This window comes from Panthera pardus, unplaced genomic scaffold (assembly GCF_024362965.1).
Source record: "Panthera pardus isolate Hobbes unplaced genomic scaffold, ASM2436296v1 HiC_scaffold_8, whole genome shotgun sequence".
Taxonomy (NCBI): domain Eukaryota; kingdom Metazoa; phylum Chordata; class Mammalia; order Carnivora; family Felidae; genus Panthera; species Panthera pardus.
The window spans coordinates 12,600,021-12,620,113 of NW_026527013.1; the positions used below are offsets into that span (position 1 = coordinate 12,600,021).

General features: G+C 51.5%; 1 protein-coding gene across 1 annotated transcript; it reads left to right on the forward strand.

Moving 5' to 3' along the window:
- Positions 1-273: 273 nt before the first annotated feature.
- TMEM38A (transmembrane protein 38A) lies at positions 274-19,551 on the forward strand. Its single transcript, XM_053896913.1, has 6 exons — positions 274-471; positions 12,502-12,658; positions 12,923-13,107; positions 15,349-15,436; positions 16,987-17,104; positions 17,938-19,551. Exons 1-6 carry the CDS (start codon positions 348-350, stop codon positions 18,175-18,177), a joined length of 912 nt encoding a protein of 303 aa, XP_053752888.1. The 5' UTR covers positions 274-347; the 3' UTR covers positions 18,178-19,551.
- Positions 19,552-20,093: the final 542 nt, after the last annotated feature.

A 20,093-nucleotide genomic window follows, 5' to 3' on the forward strand; every position in this document is an offset into this window, starting at 1 on the left:
TCCCGCCTGGGTGGGCTCCGCGTGGGAAGGACCCCCCCCCCCCCCCCGCCAGGGACGGCTACCCTGTCCAACGCACACCACAGGGACCCCTGCACCCCGCCTCGCTGGGCTGAATGGGGTCGCGATGGCCCGAGGGACGGAGTAGCGGACACCCGACTAGGCTTCAAGAGACAGAACGGCCCCACCACCCGCCCCGGGGCCTGGGGCCGTCCCTCCTCTCCCGCGGGGGCCGGGTTGGGGGCGGCGCCTGGCGGGCGGGGGCGGGTCCAGCGGCGGGGGCGCAGTTGCCGGGCCGCGGGCTGCGGGACTTACTGGGCCGGGGGCTGGGGTGGGACCCGGCGGGCGCCATGGAGCTGCTCTCGGCGCTGAGCCTAGGCGAGCTGGCGCTCAGCTTCTCGCGGGTGCCGCTCTTCCCGGTCTTCGACCTCAGCTACTTCATCGTCTCCATTCTCTACCTCAAGTATGAGCCAGGTGAGCCAGGGCCAGGAGCCCGCGGGGGCTGGCATCGCGGGGAGGGGGCGGGGGGCGGGGGTAAACCTGCGGGTCCGAGGCGGGGGATGCCCTAGATCCTGGGGGGACAGTCCGAAGGACTGGTTCCGGGGAGCAGCAGGTGCCGGGATCATGCGGTTCTTCCACATGGGGTGGGCGGAAGCGGGGGTGGGAGACAAGAGGGAGAGCAAGGAGAGAAGCCCCCGGGATTGTGAGGCTGGGGGAGGGGAAGCAGATACGGGCTGAAGGGCAGAAGAGGAACGTGATTGTTCAGAGGAGGGGGAACAGGTGCTTGGGAGGGGGCTGGGAGAGCAGGTCAGGGATCCTGGCATAGTCCTAAGAACTTGCGCAAGCGGCGTAGGTCTTGGTGAGGGCGCAGGCGGGGGTCGGCGCTGCGGGCCAGTCCAGATGTCCTGGCCGGCCGCAGCCTTGACCTCCCCTCTTGCCCTTGGCGCGCGGAGCCCGAGCGGCTGCTGAGTGTCTATATAAGGGCCGGCCATGCTGGGGGCAGTAATCCGGTTCTGAGAAAGTGACACCGGCGCCCCCTCTCCGCTGCGGCCCTCGGGCAATCTCCCCTCCTCCTCCAGCCGGGCGAAGCTGGGTCTCCTCTCCCGGCAGGAATTCTTTCAGCCCTGGCTCCTATCCTTCCACTGACTGAGCAGAACCGGCCCTAGGGCAGGGTGATTCGGGGTTAGCTACCCCCGCCAGCTCCAGACCCCCGTGGAGAATCGCAGGAGAGAAGAAAGACTCTGCTTCTTGGGTCTTTTGAAAACATTTGTTAAGTGATGGTAAATAGCCTCCTTAGAATGTGTTCTATTTTTATACAAGGCTCACCCAATGTTTCTTGTTCATCTCCCGGTGTTATAACTATTATAGCACGCCAGCAAAGGAAAGGGAGTTGAGAATTTAGCCTTAGAAAAGGGATCAATCATCCCGAAACTTTCTCCCACTTAGATGAAATCACTCCTATATTTTTCTGGCAGAATAGAAATAGCTTTTTTTTTTTTTTTTTTCAGATGATAAAAATAGGTGCTTCTGTATATTTAAAAATCAAGCTGAGAAATGCAAAGGAGAAAGAGATAATTACAGTTAATGTGTTGTCGACCCTTCCAGACCTCTCTTCTATGCATTTATAACCCTGTAGAGATGTAGAAACATGATTTTATGCAAATGGGATCATAGTCTGCTTGCCAACTGTTTTTATTCCATTTTATTTTTGTCCACCCACAAGCTAAAGCCTATTCTTTAAAAGCTTTTCTGGAGACCAGTTACTTTGCAAAGCAAAATAAGCTTTGTATTGTCTTAGCATGAACACAGAGCTGTATTTCCTGTCCAGGACGAATTTTTGGTGGCTCAGGCCAGGCCCCTGGGCAAGTAGGGAACCTAGCACACCTTGGGCTATCTAAAACCATGGAGGGCAGGAACCCCGTTAGCAACGTAAGACACAAGCGTCTGGAAGAAAGAGGTCTTCAGGCTGGCCAGGAGCTTGCAAGAGGGGTCGAGATGTTTCTGCCAGTCACACAGTGAATCATCTGAACTAGAGACACTAGAGCCTGAAGGTTCCTGAAGGTTGGGAAGGTTCAGTGGTTCTGAACCCTAGCCGCTTATCAGAGGCTCCTGGGGCCTCTTAAGGCCCCATCTCATCTCCACCCCCAGATAAACCGAATCAGAATATCCCCATTTGTAACTGGGGAAATAGGAAATAGTGACTAAGGTAATTTACATAATGCAATGAGCCTGTGGTCCCAGGGCTGGTAGATGACAACCTTGGGATTCAAACCCAGGTCTGCCTGACCCCGGAAATCACTACGATTGCTTCCCCTTAGAAAAGGGAGGTGTCGGACTTGGACTTAGCTGTTAGCCCTCCGGTTTGGTGTTCCTGCCGAGCCTCTATAAAGCTTTCTTCTCAGTATCTGTGTGCTGATTGCAGAACCAGCTGTAGAATTGTCGGGGCCCCTCATTTAGAACTTAAGAATCTCAAGACAGTGACAGCAGAACACTAAACTGAATGGGAGGCCCCTCTGAGCACAGGGTCCTGGGCAGTTGCACAGGTAGCACACCCGTGAAGCCGACAGCCAAGCTGGCTTTTAGGGAAAAAAAAAAATCTCTGAATTAGGAGTCAGTTCTGCCTCTACCACTGAGGAAACACCGGGCTGGTTACTGCGCCTCCGAGAGCTTCTTCAGCTCACTCATCTATGAAATAGGCTCATTGGAACGTAATCCTGGACTCTTCTGCCTGGCTGTTGTGAAAATCTATTGAGACCTTTGTCAGTAGTAGGGTCTAAGGCACTTGTGAGAGGTAGTTACCATCATTTGTAAGGCCGTGGGAGGATGTGTTTCCTGGGAGGCAGGCATTTTCCAGGTCAGGCTTTCATGAGAAGCCTGAATGAGGACAAAGCTCAGAGTGTGGTCCTCAGGTGAACAGCATCTATGTCCCCTGGGAGCTGGTTAAGAAATGCAGAATGCCAGGCACCACTCCCCCTCACCCCAGACCTGCTGAATCAAAATCTACATAATATTTAAAAAGTGATGGGCTAAAAGAGGCAGGATCTCCTTATTAGACCTGGAGCTTCTCAGTAGGGGCAGGGGAGACCAGGTCTCTCACCTCCAGGACCCCCAGCTCTCTACGGGAAGAGAAGAGGAAGCAGTGGATGTTGGCTGCATGACCAAACGATTGAATGATGAATGAATGAGTCCTGGATACTTTAAGCCTTGACTTATCCAAAGAACCTTCCAGACCAATAGACTTTTTTCTAGAACAGTTTTATTTAAAAAAATTTTTTTTAACGTTTATTTATTTTTGAGACAGAGAGAGACAGAGCATGAATGGGGGAGGGTCAGAGAGAGAGGGAGACACAGAATCTGAAACAGGCTCCAGGCTCTGAGCAGTCAGCACAGAGCCCGACACAGGGCTCGAACTCACAGACCGTGAGATCATGACCTGAACCGAAGTCGGACGCTTAACCCACTGAGCCACCCAGGCGCCCCTCTAGAACAGTTTTAGATCCACAGCAAAATGAAGCTGAAAGTACAGTTTCCATCTACTCTCTGACCTCCGCCACCAACAACATTCTGCACAGAGGGATACATTTGTTACAATCAACAAACCAACCTCATTTATCCACATCGTTATTATCATCACTGTACATCTTATCAACCACGGTCTATAGTTTACATTAGGGTTACTTTGTGTTGTACATGTTGTGGATTTGACACATGCCTAATGCATATCCACCATTATAGTATAGAGATAGTTTCACTAACCTAAAAATCCGCCAAGCCCCACGTAATCATCCTGCCCCCTCCCCCAAGCCCCTGGCAACCACTGATCTTTTTACTGTCTCCATGGTTTTGCCTTCTGCAGACTGTCATAGAATTCGGATCGTGCAGTGTATAGCCATTTCAGACTGGCTTCTTTCTCCTATAGCAACATGCATTTAAGCCTCTTCCATGTGTTTTCATGGCTTGAGAGCTCATTCCTGTTTATTGCCGAGTAAGATCCCATGGTGTGTGTGCACCATAGTGTCATTATTCACCTACTGAAAGATGTCTTTGTTGCAGTTTGAACATTTTCTAAAATGCTGTGGGGCTAAAGAGACGGCTCCTCGACCCCTGTTTTGGGACCTCTGGCACAAACTGTAAGTTTTTCCAGGGCAGAGGGCCGCTGTCTCTCACAGGGAAAGAAACCAAGGCAGGTGGCTGAACTCGAAGGCTCAGGGGAAGACTTGCCCTAAAGTCACTGAGAGTCTCTGTAAATACATCTCTTACGTTTAGACCTCAGACTAAATAGCACAGAGCCACGGCAGAGCTGAGAGCACCCCGTGGAACCTTCTAGTGCTTCCCTGCCATCCACAGACGGGACACTGACCCCCGGAGAGGGAATGTTGTGCTGCCCACCCCAGGCCAGAATGAGGAACCTGAGGGGAGCTTCCTCCTCCCTCCTCAGGCAGAGCCGATTTTTATAAATCCATCAGCTAAAATTTCCACCCACAGGTACTTTCCATTTCAGATCCAGTTCCAGGAATAACTCTTGCATAATTGCTAAGCACTAAGCAATAATTTCTTTTTGTCCTCACTGGTGCCCTTTGAAATGAGTAAGAGCACTGGGGTGACCACCTTGCCCAGGTTCAATTAAGACAAGCATCAGAAGTCCCATGTCCCAGGAGGTCCTCGGTCCCGGGCCACCCCGGAGTGGTTGGTCACTCTAGCCAGCACCACCCGTTATACACAAATACACCAGCTGAGGCCCGAGGAGAGGAGTGACTAGCCTGGGCTCACCCAGCGAGAGGGGAACGCTTTGGTGGCAAACCTGGGATTGCAACCCACATTCTCCTGGATCCTGATGCCGCCCCAAAACCCAGCAAGAGAAGCCAGGAAGGAGTCTGGCAAAGGGAAAGAGCCCCCGGGAGAAGGTTCTCGGCCACCACCTTGCTGTGGATCTTCAGGGCAGGCCCATCCCCCATCAGCCTCGGTCTTCTCGTCTGTGGCAATGGGGAGACTCCTCCTGAGATCACTAAGGTTGATAGCGCTGAGAAGCGTGTTGATAATCGTGCACATCGCATTGAATCATCACAACTTGAGGAGGGGGTGCTCTCATTCTCTTCTTTTGAAAGCAGAGGAAGCGGAGGCTAGTGGGAGGCAGTTATTTGCCCGAGGCCACCGTGGGCCTGTGACTTTTCTACCAGGAGTCACCCACGGGAGCCTGCTTTACTCCCACAAAAGCCCCTTCCCCCACTCCCTGGCCTCAGTCCCTGGGATGGTCCCAGAGGGCACAAGAATGACCCTGGAAAGAATTCAACCCCTCAGGGTTATTTTTAGATGCAGAGGTATCCATTTCTGCAAAACATGGGTGCCTCACCTGACCCGGCTCCTGCGGGACCCACCAGTTGCTCCGAAGGATTAACTCTCAGCTGGCCACATTTTAAATAGACGCCCCAAAGAAGAGGAAAGAACATTCTGCTTCATACTGTAGGACCTTTGTAAATGCTAAGACTTAGGACGACCCTGAGGGCGGGGAGAAGATGCACTCTGGGCTTGTAATCCCAGGGTGAGGAGGGAAAATTCGATGCCAGCCCTTGTTAGGAGCTGGGCAAAGAGGGGATTGGGGTTCACACCTGATAGAAGGAGCCAGACACAGAGCAAAAATGGTCTGTCCAAGGTCACCTGGTTAGTTGGTGGGGGGGACCAAAGAGAAAGGGGAGTGTGTTTAGGACTTCCTCTCAAACAACTTTTATCAGGCAGGTTTCCTGATTATAAAATGTAGTTTGTACAAGAGAATAGACAGGGTGCCTGGGTGGCTCAGTCGGTTAAGCATCTGACTTCGGCTCAGGTCGTGATCACATGGCTTGTGTGTTCGAGCCCCGCATCGGGCTCTGTGCTGACAGCTCAGAACCTGGAGCCTGCTTCCGATTCTGTGTCTCCCTCTCTCTCTGTCCCTCCCCGACTTGTGCTCTCTCTCTTTTTCATAAGTAAACAAACATTAAAAAACAATTTTTTAATAAAAAAAGAGAATGGATAAATACCTTGTGATCTGTTCCTATCATGGAATACCTCACAGCAGAGAAAGACCAATATTACCCTTAAAAATATTGCACTCAGTGAAAGCCAGAGGTAAAGGGCTATGTGATATGATTCCACCTATATGGAATATTTAAGTTCAGAACACTTTCCTCACCCCAAAAGGAAGCCCCATACCCATGGAGAGTCACTCCCCGTTTCCCCCTTCCCCCCAGCCCCCAGCCCTTGGCAACCAGTAACCTGCTGTCTGTTTCTATGGATTTGCCTTTTCTGGACATTTCCTATAGATGACATCATACACCATGTGACCTTTTGTGTCTGGCTTCTCTCACTTAGCACGTCTTCAAGATTTGTTCACGTTGTAGGACTTCACTTCTTTTTAAGGCTGAATCACATTTCATTGTGTGGCTCGATCACATTCTGTTTATCCATTCATCTATTGGTGGACACTTGGGTCGTTTCTACCCTCTGGCAGTTGTGAACAGTGCTGCTGTGAACATGATTTTTTAAGAGCCTTCCGGAAATTTTTGTTGGGTTCTTGCAGATCGGATGTAGCCTGGCGCCCCACTGCCCACCCAAGACCTCCTGTTCCTGGAGGAACAGGATCCCCCTGCCCACCCAAGACTTCCCTGGTTCCTGGCCCTCTGGTCATGGCCATCAGAGAGGGGACAGGTAGCGAGGGGGCTCAGTACAGAGTGTGGACCCCAGTGTGATAAGGCGGATGAGTATCCCATAGCCCTCCTGCTTATCAGCTTTCCAGGAGACTCTTGTTTTCACCCATTTTGGTGATTAAAGATTTCATACACATAGAATAAATATCACAGATACTGCTCTTCCCTCTACACAGATTTAACGGATGTGAACATAGATTTGCTTCAGATATTTTTTATTTTTATTATTATTTTTTAAATACTTTTTTTTTTCTATGCTCATTTATTTTTGAGATAGAGAGCACTGTGGGGGAGGGGCAGAGAGCTAGGGGGACAGAGTATCCGAAGCCGGCTCCACGCTGACAGCCGTGAGCCCGATGCGGGGCTCGAACCCACGAATCATGAGATCATGGACTGAGCAGAAGTCGGACGCTCCACCGAAAGAGCCACCCAGGTGCCCCTCAGATGATTTTTTAAATAAATAACTAGAGACCCAGCCAACCCTGTCCCTTCCCCGTCCCTCCTTCTCTAGATGTGACCGCCACCCTAAAATTGGCTCGTATTGTTCCCACGCCTGTATTTACGCCTTCTCTGCCGTGTATGTGTCTCTAAACTACATGGAGTATGTTGTTTCAAATATATACTTAACATATACATAAATGTATCCTCTTGCAACCTAACGTTTTTACTCAGTAATAACCGTACGGGATTTATCCACGTGGATTTATCTAGAGTGGTGGTTCTCAACCAGAAGGGATTTTGTTCCCAGGGCTATAGATCTAATTCACTTTTACTTATTTATTTTTTACTAAAAAATTTTTTTAATCTTTATTTTTGAGAGAGAGACTGAGCACGAGCAGGGGAGAGGCAGAGAGAGAGAGGGAGACACAGAATGGGAAGCAGGCTCCGGGCTCTGAGCTGTCAGCACAGAGCCCGATGCGGGGCCTGAACTCAGGGACCCTTGAGACGGTGACCTGAGCCGAAGTCAGACGCTTGACCGACTGAGCCCCCCCAGGCGCCCCGATCTAGTTCACTTTTAAACAGAGGCTCTGTGGTAACCCATTTTGTGTGAGTCTCCACCCCTCACTAAGAGACAAGTACTTTTGTCCTATAACAGTGTGGCGGTGAAATCCTCCCCCTGACCCCCACCCCGGTCTCCTTTGCTAGTTTCTTTTGAGTCAGCCGTGAGGAGCAGAATTGCTGAGACACGGGCAACGCACAGCCTCAGATTTCCTCAGTGTTGCCAAACTGCCTCCAAGGTGGTGTTGCCTATAGATTCTCCCAACTGTGTGTATGGAGGGAAACTGGGGCTTTTTTTCCCTCTGGAGCAGGGGCACGTACTCCTAGCCACCCCCCCCTCCCACTTCTCTATAAAGTTGACCAAGCTAAGAAGGCAGCTCCTTCTACAGAAGGGATTGGACTTCATGTTTCTTGGAATGAAAACCCTACACTGACCCTATTCCAAATAAGGTCACATTCTGAGGTTCCGGCGGACAGGAATTGTGGGCCGGGGGACACTGGTCCCCCATATAACTCGCTGCAAGTGGGGATATTGATCCCTCTGTTATGCGTGATTAAAAGCTCTCCAGGATAGAGTCAAGGCTTACAGTTGCCTGGGACAAAATAGTAACTCCGCAAATAGATGGAGCAGGGGAGGTTTTCATACGGCGCATCCCAAAGTGCGCAAACCCAACCTCAATGCCTACGAGCTGTTCTGCCCGCATTTGCAAGAATGTAAGCTCTGTGAGGGCAGGAGTTCATTCTCTCACAACTATTTATTGGGCAGCTACTATGTGTCAGGCACAGTGCCACGCACGGTGGCGGGGGCGGGGGGCAGCAGCAGGTAAGACTGATGAGGTCCCCGTATTCAACGAAGGACTAAGACCAAATCAGTGTTTTGAGTGTATCGACCGTATGCATAGGTATTGATGTCAATAGCTTCAGACGTAGTGCATGTGCATTCAGATTTGACAACTTAGAGACAAGAGGCATCCAATTTCTAGAAACAAAGTCACCTTAAAAAAAAACAACAACAACAAGCCAAACCTGGGATCATTTATTTTGATTAGTCTTTTGATTAACAGATCACATGTAACCTTGTCATTTCACATCCACGTTGAGTGGAGTTGTCACTGGATTCAAGTAAGTCATTTAAGGGGAGTCTTTGGTACCTGCTCTGGCCATGAGAGCTAAGTGTCTGTGCCTTACGGCTTAATCCGAAAAGCATTCTCTGGAAAATGAAACTGGTGGGGGAGGGAAGAAATCGATAGTTGTCACAGCGGGAAACACCAGGTTGCAACTCTGGGGTGTGGCTACAGAAGATTATGACGATGTTAACATGAAGATAGGGGGCACCTGGCTGGCTCAGTCAGTAGAGCATACAACTCTTGATCTCGGGGCTGTGAGTTCGAGCCCCGCATTGGGCATAGAGATTACTTAAAACAAACAAAATAATTTGACATAATGATAGAACCTGTTTATAAAGATTCTAAAGACTTTACGTAATACAAAGTGTAAGGATTTGATTCAGAGGCATTAATCCTATTCCCCTAGATAGTTTTTATAAACTTACTTTTTAAGAACTAGACCTTTGCCCTCTATTTCAATGTGGGAATTAAACACATTTTTTAAAAAGTTAAAAACTCGTAAGAAGTGGCAAAAGTCGTGTGAAGAGTTCCCAAGTCCCCTTCCCCCAGCTTCCCCCAATGAGATCGTCTTACATACTGGTAGCTCATTACTCCAACCAGGAAACTGACACTGGTACAATCCCATGAACACCAGCTACTGACTTTATTCGGCAGTATTGACATACGCTTTTTTTTTCTAAAGTTCTTTTTTTTTTTTTTTTTTTTTTTGTTTATTTATTTACTCTGAGACAGAGAGAAAGCATGCAAATGGGGAAGGGGTAGAGAGGGAGAGACAGAGAGAATGCCAAACAGGTTCCACGCTGTCAGCACAGAGCCATATGCAGGGCTGGAACTAATGGACTGTGAGATCATGTCCTGAGCTGAAATCAAGAGTCGGACACTTAACTGAGCCCCCCAGGCACCCCAAAGGTTTTATTTTTACGCAATCTCTATACCCGATGTGGGGCTCTAACTCACAACCCCGAGATCAAGAGTCTCATCGTTTTCCAACTGAGCCAGCCAGGTACCCCCAGCACAGAGATAGCTTTAAAACAAAACAAAACAAAGCAAAACAAAACAAAACAAAACAAAACAAAAGGCTTGTCTTGAACACTGAGATGAAGCAGTAAATGCAGGTATGCTCTGGTGGACACGGGGTGAAGGACCCAGAACGTTCCCATTTGGTCTCTCCTGCAAATCCTCAGGGTTCCTAGGAACACAGTTTGGAAACCATTGTTCTTGGGAGCCTATCCTCCTAGCCACGGATAGAAGATCTTGGCTTATCAGGGCTGTAGGACATCGGGACATCAGCCAGCTCATTCCTCTGTCACCGTGTGATGTTCAACATTGCTGCCCATAAGAATCACCCAGAAGCATCAAAAAATCCGTAAGCCCAGCCACACCCCAGACTGGCCAACCGAGATGCTCTGGGGTGGGGCGCTGCTGTCTGATTTGTAAAGTTGCAGGCCGATGCACTGAGCCATCTTCTTGAGGGAGAGGATTCCTGTTCCTCTCCGCTAAGCAGAACCATCCTTCGTTGTTGTTGTTGTTGTTGTTGTTGCCTTGGGTTCATAGGAAGACTCAATTTAGTATCATTTATGAGTGTGTATCCTCCGTTACAGAAACCGAAATAAGTTACATTTTTTCCGTTGTTGTTTATTTTATAACAGCTTTATTGGGCTTTATTTCATATACTACCCAATTCACCCACTTAAAGCATCCCGTTCATTGGTTTTTAGTATATTCACAGAATTGTGCAACCATCCCCTCCGAAAGAAACCTCTATCCTTTAACTGTCACTCTCCATTCTCCCCCATTCCCTCTAGCCCGAGGCAACCTCTCATCTACTTCCCGTCGGTGTTCACAATTAAGTTGGGGCGCCTGGGTGGCTCCGTCGGTTGAGCGTCCGACTTCGGCTCAGGTCATGATCTCGCGGTCTGTGAGTTCGAGCCCCGCGCCAGGCTCTGTGCTGACAGCTCAGAGCCTGGAGCCTGCATCCGATTCTGTCTCTCTCTCTCTCTCTCTCTCTCTCTCTCTCTCTCTCTCTCCTCCTCCCCCGCTCACACGCTGTCTCTCTCTCCTTAAAAAATAAACGTTAAAATAAAAATTAAAAAAAAAACACAAGTAAAATACCAAGACCCATGGTAGGATGAAGTCCACAGGTTGTGGGAGCCCAGAGGCAGGAGTGACCGACTCAGCAGAGCCAGGAAGCCTTCCTAGAGGAGGTGGCATTTGTGCTTGGCCCCTTCTGCTTGTGTGTCTTTATTTCTTCCGGGCCACTAGCTCATAACGGAAAATAACAAGTGTTGGCGAGGATGTGGAGAAGGTGGAACCCTCATGCCCTGTTGGTGGGAATGTGAAATCGTGCAGCGGTTGTGGGAAACAATATGGCAGTTCCTCAAAAAATTAAGCATAGGGCGCCTGGGTGGCTCAGTCCGTTGGGCGTCTGACTCTTGATTCTGTCTCAGGTCATGGACTCGTGGTTCGTAAGTTCGAGTCCCATGCTGGGCTCAGTGCTGGCAGTGCGGAGCCTGCCTGGGATTTTCTCTCTCCCTCTCTCTCTCTGGCCCTCCCCTACTCTCTCTCTCTCAAAATAAATAAATAAGTAAATATTTAAAACTTAAAAAAAAATGTTAATATAGAATTACCATATGACCCATCAATTCCACTTCTGGATATGTCACCGCAAGAGTTGAAAGCAGGAACTCAGATATTTGTACATGCCGTGTTCTTCACGGCATTATTCACAAGAGCCAAAAGGTGGGAACGGCTCAGACGTCCATCGATGGATGAGTTGAAGAAACAAAATGTGGTCTAACCATTCAATGGGATATTTTTCAACCTTAAAAAGAAGGAATTCTAACACTAGCAGCGCTCCAACACGAGCGTGCCTTGAGGACATCACGCTAAGGAAAATAAGCCAGACTACGAAAGGACAGATACTGTGTGATCCCACCTACATGGGGTCCCTAGAGGGGTCAAATTCACAGAGACCGAAAGTAGAATGGTGGACGCCAGGGGCTGAAGGGAGAGAACGGGGAGTTAAGTGTTTAAGGGGGACAGAGTTTCAGTTGGGGACGATGAAAAAGTCCTGGAGATGGATGGTGATGATGGCTGCACCAACAGTGGGAATGTGCCTAATGCCCCTGAGCTGTGCACTTAAAAAATGGTGAAAGTGGTACATTTCGTGTATATTTTACCGCAATAATAAAAATTTAAAAAGAGGGAGAGACCGAGAGGCCGGGCGTGAGCCTGTAGGGATCTTGGCATCAGCCCGAGGCAGCAGCAGCCCTATTGAAGTGTTCCCTTCTGCACTTGGCTCTATCTCCACGCCTCTCCCTCTCTTTGTGGGGATAACGAGAGTGATCACTTGGCGGTGGGTATCAACGACGATTGAAGGAGTCCTTCACGTAGATGTGAACCCGGTGTCTGCGACCTGGAGCTGCCTGCTAACTGGGAGCTGGCATTACCAATCATTGCCACCTCTCTGAGCACAGAGGAGAGAGGCCCGACCCAGCTCTGCCTTTCCTCTGTGTGACCTCAGGCATGTGTCCCGCCCCCCTGAGCCTGGGTTCTTCCTCTGAAATGGGCGAGCTGCAAGGCATTGGGCGGGCGCTCTGCAAAGGCAGCTGAATTAGGATAAGCTGACCAGAGGGCATGGGGACAAAGCACGCTCTTGGCGCCCCAGTGATGGCCCCTTCCCCCCCCCCCCCCCCCAGGAGCAGTCGAGCTGTCCCGGCGCCATCCCTTGGCGTCCTGGCTGTGCGCCATGCTGCACTGCTTCGGGAGTTACATCTTGGCGGATCTGCTCCTCGGGGAGCCCCTGATCGACTACTTCAGCAACAATTCCAGCGTCCTGCTGGCCTCGGCCGTCTGGTAAGCACTGTCAAGCTGGTGGGGTGTGGGAGAGCAGAGCCGGGGGCAGGGGTGACCCAGCCACCTGGGAGGTGGGAGGCGGGAGGTTGGGGGAAATAGGACCCATCAGCACAATCTCCACCGTGGGCCTGAACGCACTGCTCTCCGCTGCCCAGCTCTGTCCGGAGCCCAACCAGTTGGGGGGGAGGGGAGGTCTGGACCCAACCTCCCAGGGACCCCCCCACAGTCTGTCTCCCCCTGACGCTCCTCATTCTCTCCCCAAAGGTACTTGATTTTCTTCTGCCCCCTGGACCTCTTTTACAAGTGTGTCTGCTTCTTACCTGTGAAACTTATATTTGTGGCCATGAAGGAGGTAGTCAGAGTCCGAAAGATCGCCGTGGGCATCCATCACGCCCACCACCACTACCACCATGGGTGGTTTGTCATGATTGCCACCGGCTGGGTCAAAGGTAAACAGGACCATGATAACGATGGAAAAATCACCGCTGCTCAGTGTGCTACATGTCGGGCACCCAGGTCGGCATAGATATTGGTCCAGGCCGAGGGGTGTCAGGACTGTTGCAGGAGTCCAGTGTCTTTAGCCAACACCTTTAGAGTAAATGGGAAAATTCTTCCAGAATTTAGCTGTCAAAGATTAACAGGACAATGAGACAGTGACGGCTGTCTCTCAAGCACGTTTTCTCAGCTGCAACACTTCTGATATTTGGTGCCAGATCACCCTCTGGGGGGGGGGGGTGCTGTCCCGTGCGTTGTAACATGTAGAGCAGCATCCCTGGCCTCCCCCCACCAGAAGTCAGTAGCACCCGCCAGCGTAACAACCAGAAGTGTCTCCAGATGTTGCCAAATGCTTCCTGGAGAAGAAATCACACCCCTGTAACTATAGGGGTTCTTAACCTTTGTGGACCATGGCCCTTTTTGAGTCCAGGAAAGCCTTTTATGTTTTTAAGTGCATAAAATGAAATATATATGATGATAAAAGAGGCCCGTTATTTCAAAATAGGCATCAAACAAAGTTTTAGTATGGCATAGTCATTTTATACATCTCTACTGAGGCACTCAATAACAGACCATTCGTTAGCAAATAGGGAATTCTCAACCTTTTGAAGTGCTGTCCAGCACAAACGATATTATGAAACCATCTACAACCACGGGAACGTGAAAAGGAAATAAATCTGTGGATTCTGTTGGTGATGGAGTCACAGACTTGCAAATCCTACTCAGCTCACTACCTCCCTTCACGATGGAAGGAAAGGTTGTGTTTCAGTGAGGGGCATGAAAAAGATGTAGTTTGGTTTCCTGTCCGTGTTCATGGATGCCCAGTGAAGACTTTATGACCCAGGACAGGTTTGAGTTGAGCCCTTTGTGCATCTTACCCCATTTGATCCTTAAGACCCTGCTTTAGAAGTCTAATGTCATCCCCTTTCACTGAGGAAGGAAATGAAATCACTTGCCCGCGGTCACACAGCTAAGGGTGTGCCGCGAGGTCTGTCTCTAGGTCCTCTGAATTCACTGTCCACATTCTTAACTACTCTGAAGGCCTCCTTTCCCCTCTCCTCTAGCTATGCTAGGAGGTAGACCAAGACAGACTTTAAAACAAACAAACAAAAATGCTACTAAAAATAAAGAGGGGTACTTTATAATGACGGGTCGATCCACGAGGAAGATGTAACAATTACAAACATGTATGCACCTAAAAACACCAAAATATATAAAGCACGAACTGAGAGAAGTTAAAGGAGAAGTAGACAATTTGACAATAATAGTTGGAGAGGTGGACCAAGGGGTAAAAGGAAGACAGGGAAAGAAGGCTCAAGCAGGTGCTAACACCACTGGACACCTCATCCCTGCTCCCTAATACCAAAGTGTGTACTGCGAAAATATTGGGGCCTAGACTCACCCTCCACTGAGCTCCAGCATACTCCACGCCATTGACACATGGGGCCGGATCATGCTCTGAGGTGGAGACTGTCTTGTGCTTTATAGGATGTTGAGCAGCATTCCTGGCCTTTGCTGACCAGTAGCAGCCCCCTCCCCAGTTGCAACAACCAAAAGTGTTTCCAGACATTTCCAAATGCCTCCTTAGGGGCAAAATCACTCCACATATGAACCCCTGGTCCAGTGGTACATACTAGGCACCTCAATTAGCATAGCTACTCCTGGAGTAGTTCTAGGAGTCCAACCTCTTTAACCAATACATTTGGGGTAAATGGAAAGATTCTTCTAGAACGATAATCATTTATGTCTGCCTATGGGTCTCCTTATTTACTCTCCAGGAAGCCTATACTACAGAACAAATTCCCTAGAGTTACAGCATGCCTCCTGGAGGGCAAGTGGCTTAAGAAAGATTGAGAGTTCAGAGCCCTGAGGAGGAGAGAGACTGGGATGGGGAGGCTTCTGGAAGCTTTATGCACAGCTCAGGATCCAGGACTCCCTAAGGGCATCAGGGCAGACAACCCAGATTTGTCTGAGACATACCTTGCAGATGGGATATGACCTCAATTCCTTCATGCTAGTTTTGCTCCGAATATGCCATGTGACCCTCTCTGAGCCTCAGTTTCCCTGCTGCAACTGATGAACAGACCCCCCAGGCTCAGTGTCCCTCTGGAGAAGCTGCTTCCTTGGGAATTCAGCTGAGAAGAATGGGGGAGCTGGAGGTGGCAGGCTCATTCAGGGGCACCCTGTCTTCGTAGGCTCTGGTGTCGCCCTCATGTCCAAATTTGAGCAGCTGCTCCGAGGGGTTTGGAAGCCGGAGACCAATGAGATCCTGCACATGTCCTTGTGAGTATCCCATTTCCGCCCCTCATCCTTCCTGTATGTACAGGTGCCTCTTGGGCCTGACCCTGGGTTGGATAATCCCGGTGACTTGGAAGCCTCAGCCACCGATTCTGTCTTCCAGAAGCTTCCAGAGGTCAAGGCTGGGGGACCCAGAAACGGGGAACCAGGGATCTGCCCAGGGGGGAGGGGCAGGCAGAGCTGCAGGGAGATGAGATACTTGACTCGGGTTGTGAAGAGTGAGTAGGAGTTTTCTGGCAAAGGAGGAACCTCTGGACAGAGGCCAGCACCTCTGCCACCTGTCAAGTGAGAAAAGAGAAATGATTCTGCCCAGCTCTGGGGGGTCAGGGCACAGAGTATGGATGGGGAGGGAGGAGTACAGAGCATTGGTGGAGAGCGTATGGCACAGAGCGTGGATGGGGAGTGTGGCCGGGACGAGGTGGGCAGAGCCAGCTGCATCCAGGACTCTGCGTAGGACCTCATGCTGCATGTAGCCCATACATTGCTTTTTTTTTTAAGATTTTGTTTTTAAGGCATCTCTACACCCAACGCAGAGCTCGAACTCACAACCCCAAGATCAAGAGTCACACATCCCACCAACTGAGCCAGCCAGGGGCCCCTGTAACCTATACATTTTTAAAAGACCTAACTGGTTTGGGCTAGTTCAATTTTCTCCCAATCGACAACAAATAAAAACCATGGCCATTTAAAATATGACAAAATTAGGGGCGCCTGGGTGGCTCAGTCAGTTGACGTCTGACTTCGGCTCAGGTCATGATCTCACAGCTCATGAGTTCGAGCCTTGAGTCGGGCTCTGTGCTGACAGCTCGGAGCCCGGAGCCTGCTTCGGATTCTGCGTCTCCCCCTCTCTCTGCCCCTAACCCACTCGCATTCTGTCTCTCTCTCTCTCTCAAAAATAAATAAACATTTAAAAAAAATTTAAATATGACAAAATTAAAAGGCTTGCCCATACGCCCATGACAATTACTTCCCATTTCACACCTTGGAAGAGAGAATTCGCTCATTTCACCCCCCCCCCCCCCACGAAAGTGTATTCCCACCCTCGGGCCACCGACAAGGAAATCGGGACCCAGACGGCTAGCTATGTTGTCTGCAACCAAGTGGGCAGGTGGTTTCCCCCCTTGGATTCCTTTTCCGCCTCATCAGCTGAGGGTGAGGGGCCCCCAGGAACCACACGGATAGATTCCACAGCACCGGTCCCTGGCGGGCGAGTGCTTTGGAAATACCAGGCAGAATTATCATCATTAAGGACGGCGGTGCACAACAGACATCAGGACCGGAAGTCACGGGTCTGTCTTGAAAACCTATCCCGTAAGGAAGTTAAGAAAGAAGAACCTCTCCGGGCCCTGTTAACCCTTTACTGTGCAGGGAGACACCACCGTATCCGTGCCATGCAGGCCCCTTCCCACGTCACGCTCAGGAGAAGCTGGGATGTGAGCTGGGGCCGGCAGTGGGCAGGCGGGGTCGGGGCCAGAGGTAAAAAGGCCTGGGCTGCGTGGCTGGCGCCTCGCGGTAACTGAGGCTGCCCCCTCCAGCCCCACAAAGGCCAGCCTGTATGGAGCCATACTCTTCACCCTGCAGCAGACCCGCTGGCTCCCCGTGTCCAAAGCCAGCCTTACCTTCATCTTCACCGTGTTCATGGTGTCCTGTAAGGTAAGTCTTGCTGCCCTGACCCACCCCAGCCCGCACCTTCCAGGCTGGGAGCTCGGGCTTGTAGTCTTGTGTCCCAGAAAGGACAGCCCTAAGGCAGGGGGCTGGGGAAGGGGGTGCCAGGAGGTCCGTGCGTGGGAAGAAGGTCTGGTAAGAGGAGTGTCCAGCAGGTAGGGGACTGGGTGAGAAGAATAAGGCCTTCTGGGCAGAGGGCCCAGCTTAAGAGTGGGGCAGGAGTGTACGAAGTCCATTTGGAGAATCGGGGGGTGGGGGGAGGGGAGCTTGTGCCTTGGCAGTGGAGAGCTGACGGATGAGACCCAGGGAAAGCACAGTCAGGATACAGGGGACCCAGGCTAGGCCAGGAATGGTGCTGGTCTGATCCTGAGGCCTTGAGTTGGGGTTGACTCACCCAGGGGGGGTCTTCAGGGACCACCCTGCCTTCCCCATGCGTCTGGGGAGCGTGGCTGCTGGCTGGCTGGTGGGGAGGAGACCCATAGGCCACTGAAAAGGGGAAGGCAGTGAGCAACCTCAGGCCAAGCACTGTTCCTCTCTGAGCCGAGGTGGGAGGCAAGGGGGGAGATCACCTGTCTCCGTGTGCCCGATGCTATCTGGGTTTCAACACCGGAAGTTCCATATCCCGGGAAACCTGGGACAGTTGGTCACCCTCCCGGGGGTGCATAAAGCCAGAGTGGGGGGGGGGGTCTGGGCTACCTCTGACCTTAACCTGGCTGACCTTCTCTCCCCTCTTCCCTCTCCCATCCCCCCACTTTGCTTTCTGCCTCGGTTTCCCTCTGTCTCTCTCGCTGTCTCCCTGCCCTTCTGCCATCCCACCTCAGGTGTTCCTGACGGCCACTCACTCTCATGGCTCCCCTTTTGATGTTCTGGAGGGTTACATCTGCCCTGTGCTGTTTGGGGCTGCCTGGGGGGATGACCATTACCACAACAACCATGGTGGGTCCCACGGCGGGTCCCACGGCGGCGGCGGGCCCGGCTCCCCGCACTCAGCCCTGCCTGCTAAGTCCAAGGAGGAGCTGAGCGAGGGCTCCAGGAAGAAGAAAACCAAGAAGGCAGATTAGTGGGTGGCCCAGAGGCCGTGTGGGGTGCCGGGGAGAAGACCCAGACCCAGGACCCTCAGAGTTGGTGTGGGCGCCTCCTGGGCTCAGCTTTCCCCTCTCCGGGCCTTGACGTCCCAGTCTACAAACTGGGGCCATCAGCCCACCCTCCAGGGCTGATGGGGGCGGGGGGCGTTAAATGAGATATGGGGCTGAGGGGCATTTGTGGGAATGGAGGGGTCCCTCTCTTTCTGCCAGGCCACCATAGCGACCCAGCTTGATTCGGCGGGGAGGCCCACAGAATCCTGGCAGTGGCTCCAGCCGGAAACTCTAGCAGTATATTCTTGCTCCATCATTTCCTCTCTAAAACTACATCTTGACTCCGAAAGAATTTCAGGTCAGGGTGAGAGTCACGAATTTGATGGCCATTTCCTAAGTACCCGCTGGGAGGCGGCTGCTATGACCTTCCACGTCTCTTCTTGCCCACCCCTCCTGGAAGGCACCGGGCAAGTTGCCTCCTCCAAGCCGTCTGTTCCCCACCTGTACGGTGGGGACCCCCAGCCCTCCTCCTCATGGAAGTGTTGGTGTGTGCCTGGATGGGAACCAGCCTTATAAACTCTTAAGCACCACGCAGTCGGGAGGGGAGGCCTTGACGGATGTTCACCATGCTTGAGAGCGGCTTTGCATTTTAGATGATTTGTGTTTGTGGATCGGAGAACCCCACAAGTTACCTGGCACAAAGGGGGCCTTCGGTAGACACACCTAGGCCAGTCTGGAGAGCTTGGAGGGTGGGGGAGGCTCGTTCTGATCTTTGGCTTCAGGCTGGTGCTAAACCAAAGAAATGCAGTTGGCCGGGCAGGGGTCCCAAGATCCAGCTCTGTGAAGGGGCTCCGAGCACCTGCTGTTGGGCCCTAGAAGCGTCAGGCCTCCCTCATGCCTGCGTCCTCCACTGCTCACTCAGCCAATCAGAGGAGTCGGCTTGCTCTGTGCTGGGCATCTTGCTGCCGCTGGGCGGGCCCGGGACATGCTTCAGGGTGAGTGAGGGGAACGATAGCTGAGCCCCCACCCCCTGCCCCCGGCCTCCTTCATCTCAACCTGTGTTACCAGGACATCCAAGCAGGGGTGGGTAGATGAGGTGTGGCCAGTCTCAGGTGGGGTTTTGGCCCAGACTGGGCCCGCTTAGAGCTGTCCTCTGCACGTGGGTACTCAGCCTACAGCTGCGTCAAGATCAGGGCGGGGTCAGCAGGGTCCCGGATGTTGCCCGGCTGTTGGGAAAGTGCCTTGATCCTGTGACACCTGGGAGGGAGCTGGGTGGGTCCTGAAGCTCCGAATTCATCCTCTTGCATGTTTGTCAAGGCTCGGCATGAAGGTTCAGCAAATAAATCGGTTGTGAAAGAACCCTTGTCTCTTGCCTTGTCTGATTCATTCCTGCTCTTTAGGCCTCAGGACACAGGGGGGTTCTGTATCCTTAGAGACATTCGGCGTTTCCAAGAAGATGAGGCTCACGGCAGTCCCAAATCGGGATGGAGCCTGTGGGTGAAGTCTGGGGTTTGGAGTTCAAATATTTACTGTGTCACCAATAGGTCACAGGGCCTCCCCCTCTCCAAGCCAGTTTGCCTTTTGGGGGCAAAAAGGGTGATGATTATCACTGCCCTTTGTAGGCAGATGGGAGGATTATTGGGTGATTGGGGTTTGCAGCTCAGTCTGTACAGGACCTTGTTTTTTTGTTTTATTTTTTTTTAACGTTTATTTATTATTGAGAGACAGAGAGACACAGAGCACGAGCAGGGGAGGGGCTGAGAGATGGAGAGACACAGAATCTGAAGCAGGCTCCAGGTTCCAAGCTGTCAGCACAGAACCCGATGCGGGGCTCGAACTCACAAACCACGAGATCATGACCTGAGCCGAAGTCAGATGCTTAACTGACTGAGCCACCCAGG

What these genes read in the sequence shown, in the direction of transcription:
- TMEM38A (XM_053896913.1), top strand. Translation starts at nt 348, where the DNA reads ATGGAGCTGCTCTCGGCGCTGAGCCTAGGCGAGCTGGCGCTCAGCTTC. An exon ending in CTGCTGGCCTCGGCCGTCTG is followed by an intron (nt 12,659 to 12,922) that starts GTAAGCACTGTC and finishes CTCTCCCCAAAG; the next exon opens with GTACTTGATTTTCTTCTGCC. An exon ending in TGTTCATGGTGTCCTGTAAG is followed by an intron (nt 17,105 to 17,937) that starts GTAAGTCTTGCT and finishes ATCCCACCTCAG; the next exon opens with GTGTTCCTGACGGCCACTCA.